The sequence below is a fragment of the Rhododendron vialii genome, chromosome 2a (genome assembly GCF_030253575.1).
Source record: "Rhododendron vialii isolate Sample 1 chromosome 2a, ASM3025357v1".
Classification (NCBI taxonomy): domain Eukaryota; kingdom Viridiplantae; phylum Streptophyta; class Magnoliopsida; order Ericales; family Ericaceae; genus Rhododendron; species Rhododendron vialii.
Window position 1 is genome coordinate 36332861 of NC_080558.1, and position 11118 is coordinate 36343978.

Consider the following 11118-nt stretch of genomic DNA (forward strand, 5'->3'; position numbering starts at 1 on the left):
TATTATATTGTGCAATGTTTCTTAATATTTGAGAAGTGGTAATAAAAGAAAAGAGAAAAAAGAAATCTTGTAATTGCGCGAGAGTGTCATTCATGCCTCCGTTTTAGAGACACCGTAACTTTTTACATAACAAAATCATTATGAGCATAATCAAAACCGATTACAAGCATATATAATAGAACCATAACAAGGTTTAATAAAACCATAACTTGTTTGTTATGCCTTGGTTAGGTTTGGTTATGTCTTAATTGATTTTTTGGATATTTTTTGGTTATGTCTTGATTGATTTTTTGGATATTCTTTAGTTATGTCCTGTTTGAGTTCTGTTATACTTATAATGGATTTTATTTATGCTCATAATGATTTTGTTACGCCAAAAGTTACGATGTCTCCAAAACGGAGAGAGACACCAAAGCGCTTCCCAATTTATAGTTTTAGCGTTGTTTTATACATGGAACAATTTTATATACAGAAAGTCTACTTTACTACTCATTTCACCGCTCTCAATCTCATCGGTAAGAGTTTTTAAAATCTAAACCATTGATTGCCGAGACGGATGGTGAGATTGAGCGTTGCGGTGAGAAAGTGATGAAACAGAGCGGTGGAGGTAGCACTGCTGTTTTACGTAGCTGTGGGTCAACCATACAAACCGAAGCCAATGAATAGATATGGAAGTAAGCGGGGTCAAACACACTTGACCTAGTATCCCTCCACCTTCGACCTAGTAATCACTTGATTCCCTTCAAACTGCTAGTATTTGATCTACATTTTACCTTATTTCATTCAAACTGCTTTTGTGCAAGGGGCAATAATATTTTCTGGTCTATAAAGAAAAGAAATCAACTTGGGTAACCCGAGATTACAATAATAATAATAAGACTACGAAGAAAATCGATAGGTACATATACGTATGCGTTTTGTCCTATTTTAGGGGGGCACAAACACACACGGACACGCACAGAGACATACTCTAAAGAATTTTTATTTTCTTTCTTTTTTCTGTAAATCTACGTACATCAAATAATGACACTTCCAAACACTACAACGAACTCAGGAGGGGGAAGGGGGGGGGCAATATGACAATGAACTTCTGCTTCTTACTAGATTTCCTGTGTTGTACCTAGCCTAACTCGAAAACAAAAATGAAAAAACCAATCATGTAGCTGCCAACTATTTTCACAATCAACAAATTTTCCATCAGGGTCTTACTCGAAAAACTCGGTTATACCATATTGAGTGGAGAATCATATGGAAAATATCGTACTTCAGGGGCCTAGCATGCCAAAGAAAATGCTGTTGTACCTTCTTAACCCCATTCTGCATCTCCAAATATTTCTCCTCTGGGATTGAGAGGAGTTTACTCTTCAAGTTCGGAATATCCTTCTCAGGGACAAAAACAGCAAACGACTCCCAGTTCAAAATATCGAAAAATGGGGGCACAAAATTGTCGGATATGATGACCGGAACACACTCATAGAATATTGCTTCCACCACCCTTGGACTGTTGACTTCATACCCTTTTGGACAAATGCAGTACTTGCTCCTCTTCATGTGCTGGACATAGTTCATACCCTTTACCTTCTTGCGCATTGGACCAAAGATTTTCATCTCTGGATCTTTGTTTTGCCAGTGCTGTAGTAAAATAGGACGGAGATAACCGTGCATATTCCCGGCGAAGAAAGCTAAGATGCGTCGTTGGGATGGAGGTTTGCCGCCGAGTTGTCTTAGGGGGTTTTTAGGTGAGTTCACGGCTGTTTCTGGAAGAGACACGTCCTTGCCAAATCTGAAGCCTTCTTTGATATCTGAATTGCACAGAGCCCTCAGGCAGTTACCCATGTGTTGCTTTGTTTCAGTTGGGGCCTGGGGACAAAAGGAGGTTTTGACATGGGAAAATGTTCAAATCATGGAACACAGGTAAGGTGCAGGTAGATGCATCATCCAAATAGTATGATTACATTGGAATTTGCTAAGCATTGGAAGGGCTGTTCGGGAAAGTAGTTTGTAATTTGCATTGGTTGGGTTCTGTTTATACGTTGGATTACCGGTTTTTGTGCTTTGACTTTCAGAATGGACGAACAATCTAGGACATCAAGTCATAATATGGACAAGCAAAATGGCATAGGGGGAGTAATTAGCAAGGGCATGGCCACGTAAAACAGTGCAGGTTCCGTGGACATAAAACCAGCATGAGCAAACAGAATAATGCAGGATATAAACTGCATGATCACACTAAACACTGCAGCATTACATGAACATAAACTAATTTTTTCTTAAAAAAAAAACTAAATTTAACTTGTTACTAAATCATGACATGTTGAACCTCTATCCACAACAAAACTATATCTGCAATGAACCTCAATCCAAAGTAAACCACTATCCACAAGAATAGAATTGGTCCTTCATTTCAAATAGTTCATACCTCGGAAGAAAAATCTGTTTAGGAACCAGTCCTCACTGTTGTGATCCAGGAAATCACAAGCAAAAGGTAAGAAAAATTTTAAAAAATTAAACTGCCTCTGTTTGTCGTATTCTCATATGCATTTTCCTGTCATTTTGCCTTTTTATTTCTCGGGTGGAAATGTAGATGAATCCTTATTGACATAACGGATTTAAAGCAAAAGGAAAGGTGCAAAGTTGTACCCAGTCATGGCAAGCAACAAGAAAATGATCAGCTCCAGCAGTTCTGTTCCAGAAACTGTATCTCGCGACAATCATATCAAGGTAGTTCTTGAGATGCTGTACCAGGTTCTTGTGACTGTGAGAATCAGGTACGTATAAGGTCTCCTCCAGCATTCTAGAACTGAAAGGTAAGTAAAACAGGTGGGCCTTTCTTGGGTCTTTAGTAACAAAGTTTTTGTTTGATTCCAGGAGTTTCATGAACCAACCCTCGGAAGAATATATTCCCTTGAGCACTGGTTGGTGGAAAATGGGTCTCCCTCCCTCCTTGTAGATGTAGACCTTGAGCATTTTCTCCATTAACTCGTAGCTCCTGAAAATCTTGAAACTTTAAAAATTGAGTGCCTTTCCAAAATTAGCATGAGCGATAATAAGTTTGTTTGTAGATAAGTATGCCATAATGGAGTTCATCTACCATCTTGAGACTAACTCTTATGAGGAGACTCAAATCTCTACCTCTGAAAACCATGTACCAAGACCCAGCCCTATGCAATTCCACAATTTGTGTTCTAAAATCAACTCGTACAAGGACACTGAAATCCCAATTTCAAAAACTATGTCCATTACAAGAACCGTGTCTTGATTGAAATCCTCACAATTATATCATTGGTGTATACCGTGTATGAAAAAATTCATAAGATCGTTAACGACGTACAATGAAGGCTTGCAATTACAAGCACCAGAAAGGCTAAATACAAGTCCCTCTTCGATGAGATAAATGGGTTCAGATATGGGCAAGGGAGGGGATTGTAAGGTACCCAGCAATTATGGTTTTAACCATTGCCCAACTTTATATATCAAAATCCAGGTAAGCCCATATAATGTAACATCTCAATTATTAAGCTACGTGTTCTCTTTATTTTTGGCCACCTATCCAAAACGAAAGCTATTGCATTTCATTTTTCTCACAAAGAATCTTTCAACATACAAAAATGGTCAAGCAAATCTAAAACCTGGTTTGAGCTGTGTTAGTGGGTGACGGGTCAATGGATGAAGTAAGAAACGTACGTCGGAGGTCATGAAGCAGGTAAGATAACCAATGTGTAACAAAATGTGAATCTGACATGCTGAAAATGGAATAATCTTGCTCAACATACTTAACCTTTTAAACATAGAAACATTCCGATAGAGGGGTGCATAAAGCCCAGGATCATTGTCTACAATGGGTGCATTTGCAATCTGTACTTTTGCATTTTGCAAGTCTTGGTCCACTGCAGAAGACCATTGTGGCTTCTACAAACCAAAAAAGAAGGGGGAAAATTGTTAAAAGCCTCTGTAGTTATCTCAAATCTTTCTCTGGCCAATTTCACGATGAAAGACATGCACATACCGGTGAAAGTGATGAAGCACGACTATGAAGCAACAAATCGTTCATCTCATATATTGACACCACAGCTGCTTCTGGCTCCGAGCCTTCCATGACAGCTGAAACATTAGTCCTGGAAGAACTAATTTCTGGCAAAACAGTCTGTCTATGTAATTCCTCGGACTTTTCATCCTTAGGAATTGTATTGCCTAAGTCTTTGTGCACTGAAGATGTGTTGGGATGAACAGAACTCGTGGGACTATGTGAATTAATATCCTCATTATTTGGAGAGTTTAAGTTGGGCAACGAGATAATTGGGGGTAAAGCAAGTGAAAAGGTGCCTGGAGTGGCACTTATACTTCCATTTTCCTCTTCAGTAAAAGAATTACTTTCTTCCAAAGTACTCCCTAACGACGAATTACTATCAGTAGCAGCATTGTTTGGAGTGAAGCCGTATGCAGATTCGCTAGCCTTCTCCGGTGCTAAGTCATTGTCTGCAACGGATATGTCCACTGTTGAATTGTCATTGACCTTCACAAAATCTGCTGAAGGAGATTCATCTTCTGGATCCCTGTCTGCATCTACTTCAATAGAATCATGTGACCCTCCATTTTTTTCTGGTGCAAAATTAGAGGGTCCACTGTCCTCTCCTTCAAAGGTTGTGTAATCAAAATTAAGGGAAGTATCTGTAGCTGTAGAATTTAGATCATTAAAAATTGTCGTATTGCTTGATATAGTGCGGTTGGTAGATGAATCTATCATTGAGAAGGTTCCTATTCCCTGTAATTGGGTCTCGCCAGCAGAAAATCTAGATGTTATGAGACTGCCAAATGGGAGTTCAAAGTACTGAGTTACTAGAACAATGGAAAATACCATCCCGATCAACCATATGAGTATCCTGGTTTCAACCTGGCATAAAATTTTCAATTGGTGACCCATATCTCGATTAACTAGTGGATGAAACTCTGTTGACCTCTGTTATCTCTGCAAAATTTCAAACAATAAAACTCAGATGGGCAGCCCTTTCTCTAGACTTTGAACATTGTAAATGCTTCAAAAGTTATTCAGTGGAAAGGAACTTAGCAGATATTCATAAGCCACCGATATAATAATAAGCATAGGTTGTATGTTACCTGGACTCTTCTGAACATATGCAAGTACCCGTGTTAGACACTCATGCTTGGTTACAGGTGAGGGGCTTGGTTACAACAACCATAAGGCCGTAACCAGTTTAGACACTGTCTTCTAATTTTCACGTAATTTTAAGATAAAGCTCCTATTACCTAGGAAGGACACTGTTTGACCTTTCACATGGATGAGAAATAAAATGCATAGTTTTGCCTAAATCCAATTTGTTACAACTTACAAGTAGGATACTTCACAAAATTTATACCATAATCGCTGCAGCATATTACAGGATATATATAAGGATTCAGAACGTGTCCCCATACCTATGACAAACTTTTTGACACATCCCAATTGCTAAGACTTAAGTTTTAGGAAGGTTGGGCACTAGGACACGCACCCTCACCAAGTACTCCTACCCAAGTCCAACTAACATAGCATAAGCCAGATTAGATCAGCTGTCAGTTGTAACGTGCAAGTTCAAACATCGGGTCTGATCGACACACTTAAGCACAGAAAACACTTCAACAGATAACAACCCAAGCAATGCTGCAATTATATGTGTTCCAATTCTACCATGGACTAAACACACATAAGATTCCCATTTTTAGATTTTATTTACTCGTGAAAGAGTAAGAGAGAAACATTGAAGAAAACATTCATGCATAATTCCATACATGTATACATATGTAGCTCCAACGAACACACGTGACACCATACCGGCACATGCAGTCGTAACTTTGAAAAATATGAAGGACACGACACATTAGGGGACACATGTCCAATGATATATAAGTAGAGTATCATACTATTATGAATAGGAAAATAAAAAATAAGGTCTACTTGTGCATATGTAACACCACAAACACCTTAAACCATATTCATCATCACATCATTCACAAAAGTATTTCAAAATAAGTGTCTCGCTGTTTACGATTCATGTGTCTTTGTAACTGATAAACCATCATCTGCTGCACAAAAAAAGTACAACTTCCCAAACTACTAAGTAAAGTCCACTATTTTGTTTAATTGTGAGTGCCCCAACAGTGCCAGAGCATTTGTTACTGTCCCCGGGAGTCCAAATGAAAAAGTTGAGACCGAAGAGCGTCCAATACGGATCCTCCAACAAAGTGTCCACGCTACATATAATACACACTTGGCACCAAAAAAAAAAGTTATCCCAAACAGAAGCCTTAAAGGCTACAGATTACCTGCACCTTCATCATTTTTTTTTTCAACTTTCCTCCCGCAGCAATATAAACCCAAGATTGATTCCTTAAGGTTGTTGGAGTTTGTCCCACATTGGTTAATTATCTCCTCCCAAACTAGTATATGAGCCTAGGCGGCCTCTCCACTCCTTGCCAATTGGTTTGGAGTTTGATGCTTTAACATAGTATCAGAGCTAGGGTTTCGGAGAATTTGTTCCCCCTTATATGTGCCAGAAGTGCACCGTTGTTTGTTGTGATCCACGTGTTATGAATCATTTGTTTACCTCTCCACGTGCGAGTCGAAAGTCGCATGTGCGGGAAGTGTTGGAGTTTGTCTCACATTGGTTAATTATCTCCTCCCAAACTAATATATGAGTCTGGGCGGCCTCTCCACTCCTTGCCAATTGATTTAGAGTTGGATGCCTTAACAAAAAATAACTCATCAGGAACAAATTACTTTAGAGTTCAGACATATCATCAATCAACACACACTAAACACGCATGCTCTCACTAAACAAAGCTTTAACTCAGTTCTCAAACTACACAATCTGACTCAGAATAACCAAAACAAAACCAAGTCTATTCAAAAACTAAACCCAAAAAATGGGGGGGGGGGGGGGGGGGGCCGGGGGGGCGGAGGGGGGGGAACAGGAGTTAAATCAAACCCACCAATTCTTTCGCATGAAGAAACTAGTATTTCTCAGCAACCAAACATAGAATCAGTCCCATATGTTCACAGACATTTATGGTTGCACGTATGTTTGTGTATAACATGGAGTGGGGAAAAGAAGTACCTGAATGAAAGAAAACGGGGGAATCGCTAATTTGGCAGAGCTGCTGATAGCAATATGCATGTGGGAGTAGGATCGTTGAGCTTTTCCGAAGAGTCGGTTCCGGGCTCGCTTAAATTCCTTTCTTACAGCTCAGGCATATTTATGGTGGGGTGGGAAAATCGGGACTAAATTGAATACATAATTATGTCTTGATTGGGATGCTGTGGTGGTCAGCGATTCGGACAAACATGCCGTTGTCCACTGAATACGCCATGTTGTCCAATTGGGTGAAATTGGTTCGACTCGACTCGGTTGGATTGAGATTGAGTGGTTCGGGTTTTTGGGGTTGAGATTCAAGACTGCTAAAATATCAAAACCCTTAGAGCATCCGCAATGAGAATAATCAAAATCGATAACCAAAATGTATCACGTCAGCATTTGATTATCCATTTAGTTCATAATCAAATCAAATCAAACAAACTTGATCTCCACATTGGTTATTTTTGTATCCCTATAACCCACCCCCCCCACAATACGCAATGCATCTATGTCCAATTGCAAACGAGTTTTAATCACGCACCCGACCATACCAAATTATTCGTCTCGATAAGACGATTCTAATGTGAGATGTTTTTTAATTTTTTAGTTTTGAATTTGGTTATTGGGTTTGGTTATTGAGTTTTGGTTATTGGTAAAAGTTGTTAAGTTTGATTATTCAAAGGTCAAAATTTGATGAGTTGCTAAGAGGTTGCTAAGTTTAGTTATTACAATGTAAGCACTTTTTTGAGCAAACATTGCTAACTTTAGCAAATTTTTAGTTTTGATTATTACATTGTGGATGCTCTTATATATGACTACTAAAATATCAAACCTCTTATCGATACATGGATATGTATATTTTGGGTGGCCGCTATTCGCAGCCCAATTCTTGCTACTCGCAGTCGATTGTTACCTACAAACCACCACCTTATAAAATTTTGCTACTTACAACCAAGAAATTATCCCTGAACTCCCCTTTTTGCCCTTCTATACAATAAACATAACATACATACAACCCAACCATCCATTCCTTCTTCAGGCTGTTCGTTCCCTTTTCTAACCTAGGTTTTCTTTCTCTCCGGTCCATAGCTCCACCAGTCCAAGCTCCAGTCGACTCCCACCACCCACCTACCCACCATTACTGCCACCACCAACCCTGACCCCACAGCCCCACATATCTCTCTCTCTCCCCCCGTTTCTTCTTCTCCTCCATCAGTCACCACCACAACACCACTCTCACCACACCACAATAGCAATACAACGTTTGAGGCAAATGAGGTGTGAAAAGAAAGCACAACACGCCGACATCACCAACTATTTCGAAGTTGAACATCGGTAAAATTTTGTATCTTGTTATTACGCAGGTTTTTTATTTTTGTTCGATTTTTGTTTGAATTTTTTTGAGAAACTCACAGTAAGTACATTGTTATTTTGTATATTTCAGATTTGATCGAACATTAGAGTCCGATTGTTTTCCACAATTTCAGATATTAAAATCTGATCGTTTGCCACCATTAGCGCCACCACCAACCCCCACCCCACAGCCCCACCTCCCGTCAGAGAATATGCCGATTTAATTGAAAATTGACGCCTTGTCATTTCGAAAGGAAAATCTAAAGATGAGGGGGTCAAGAAAATCCTAGGTATGAATGCGAATTTGCCAAAAAATTTAATGAGTTAAAGTACTCATTCATATATTGATTTGCAATTGTACAATCATCTTCATCATCTTAGACATTTTATCTGCCGCTAAATAAGTAAACGTGTTGCCTGGCAAAAAATTCAATGCAACAGCATTGATTGCAATGACATCCTCATTCTTGGCAAAAAGAATCAAATGCTCTGTTAAGAATGTAGGAGTTGATGCATCTACGGCATCCAATTGTGGATAAACTATAGACAACAATTCATTGAGATCCCGACATATGCGTATTATTGATGGAAGTTTTACGTTTTCTTGTGGGATGGTTCTGATCTAGGAAGAAAAATAAAATGAATTAATGGAACTCATAAGTGTAAGCATTTCCTCAAATTAAAAGCATCAATTTAATTAGAAAGAAGAGTTTTGACACTTCTGTTAAAAATTTAGCAAAATTAGCATTCCCAAAGTCGATTTTATCTGCACATATTTACATTCAATGTCAATATGACAATATCCTTCCATAAAGTAGATCGTATCAACAACACATTCAAAATTTGCTCATGAAAGTCTCCACCAAGAACAATAGTGATGCCCCCAAATGGCTTATCACTATTGCAAATGTCTCGTAATGTCTCGTAATTGCTCAGTCAATAGCTTCAACACAATATATATGTCGCATAGGAATTTAATCCCAGATTATGAATTTTATTTCTTTGAACAGCTCTACCTATATGAGGTGCTTATTAAACCTAAAAACTAAATTTTTTTATCACATCTAAGGGAATGAAAAATGTAGAATGTATAGTACAGCCTCCGGTCAATAGTAATGATGCAATTTCATATGAGGCTTGTAATGACCCGGATTTTTTACCCTATTTTTTTTATGGTAATAATAATAGCACTAAAATTATTAATAGAATTCATATTAGGTTTTAATTATTCTTTTGATAATATGTATATATTTACATGCTTGCATGCATTTATCTTTTCCTCTCTCTCTCTCATTACTTGTTCCCCACACCAAGCCACCAGATTCTTCCCCCCCTTGCCAGTCTTATCTCCTCCCAAGAGCTATGTACATTCCCCCGTATTAATCTTATCCATCGTTTACTTCCAAACTTGCACCCCATTCTTTCTCCTCCCACACCCCCTATAAAAAGCCACGCCCCCTTCCCTCCATTCGGAAACACCGCACCACTCCACCACCTCCTGCCGCACCACTTCCCTCAGTTGCCATCATCACCACCTGCTGAGAACACCACCACCAATCGCAGCCCTCCTTACACTGACCCGCCACCATAGGCCACCGCCTCGCCACTGAAACCTCCATTTTCCATAGCCACCACCTGTCGGTTCACCACCGAACGGCCACCACCGTAGCCACTCCACACCACCCGAACCATCCTCCAGCCGTACCCACCACCACACACATAGCCTCCCTCACAACTCTAAATCTCAACCAAATTGAGAGGAATAGCCATGAGTGTGTGAACAGTGTGTGTGTCGTGTGTGATTGTGTGGCCGCCGCTGCCGCCCAGCCCCGACGGACGCCGCTTTGAATTTTCGAAACCACCACAGTGATCTATGGACACCGTACAACACTTACCCGTGCTTAGAATCGCATTTGAGGTAGTTTTCCGAAAACCCGTAACTAAATCTGCGTTTTAATGGAGTTGGGACTAAAACTTAAATTTGGATGAAGGTGATGACTGTAGGCATGCAAAATTTTTAGCCAATCACAAGTTGCCACATGTTGCAGGATCTAATAAATAGGGCACGGTAAATGACCAATCAAATGTTGCCAAGTGTCTTTAGGTCAAAAGTCAAGATGATGCATATAAGTCAATCAAATGGTGCCACGTGTCAAAGTGACGCAGTTACTATTTTGATTAAGCTCGGCCAATCAAATTAAGCCACTTTTTACAAATAAGAGGGATAATTATCAAATTATAATTATTTCTTTTACATTAGAAATAATTAAAGAGAGATAAATATGAAGGAAGTAGAATTGGTCATGACTCTCCATCCTATATCTCTATTAATAGAGGTGCTCTCCTCACATATTTTCAATCAACATTCAAGCATCCAACTCCAGAGCTCTGAAGATCAAAGCCTCAAAGCCCTTCAGAATTCCTCAAGTCTCAAGTCTAAATCTAACAAGAAGGTTCTTTCAGATAAAAGCTACAAAGCTCCGAAGAACATTCAACCTAGATCATCATCTTCTTCGCAAACATCGGAGAAGATTCTGCCGTTCAATCCGAGAATAAGCATCAAGCCCTCGTTTCAACAACAACCGAAGAGAAGAATCAGAGGATTATTTTCTCTTAGAAATTCATCAGAGATTGTAAC

The 11118-nt window shown here is 39.2% G+C and overlaps 1 protein-coding gene across 2 annotated transcripts; it reads right to left on the bottom strand.

Moving 5' to 3' along the window:
- Positions 1-966: 966 nt before the first annotated feature.
- Positions 967-7390, bottom strand: LOC131315953 (probable glycosyltransferase At3g07620). 2 transcript variants are annotated; one of them, XM_058345205.1, is made up of 5 exons: positions 7110-7390; positions 4007-4966; positions 3779-3909; positions 2641-2989; positions 967-1860 (listed from the first exon to the last, which is right to left on the bottom strand). In XM_058345205.1, the coding sequence occupies exons 2-5, from the start codon at positions 4919-4921 to the stop codon at positions 1198-1200; spliced, it is 2058 nt and encodes a 685-aa protein (XP_058201188.1). In that variant the 5' UTR covers positions 4922-4966; positions 7110-7390; the 3' UTR covers positions 967-1197. The 2 variants fall into 2 exon arrangements, with proteins under 2 accessions (XP_058201188.1, XP_058201189.1); XM_058345206.1 differs by lacking the exon at positions 7110-7390 and adding an exon at positions 6985-7073.
- Positions 7391-11118: the final 3728 nt, after the last annotated feature.

What these genes read in the sequence shown, in the direction of transcription:
- LOC131315953 (XM_058345205.1), bottom strand. Translation starts at nt 4,921, where the DNA reads ATGGGTCACCAATTGAAAATTTTATGCCAGGTTGAAACCAGGATACTC. An exon ending in GTGCTTCATCACTTTCACCG is followed by an intron (nt 3,910 to 4,006) that starts GTATGTGCATGT and finishes TTTGGTTTGTAG; the next exon opens with AAGCCACAATGGTCTTCTGC. An exon ending in AATGTTTCTATGTTTAAAAG is followed by an intron (nt 2,990 to 3,778) that starts GTTAAGTATGTT and finishes CAAGATTTTCAG; the next exon opens with GAGCTACGAGTTAATGGAGA.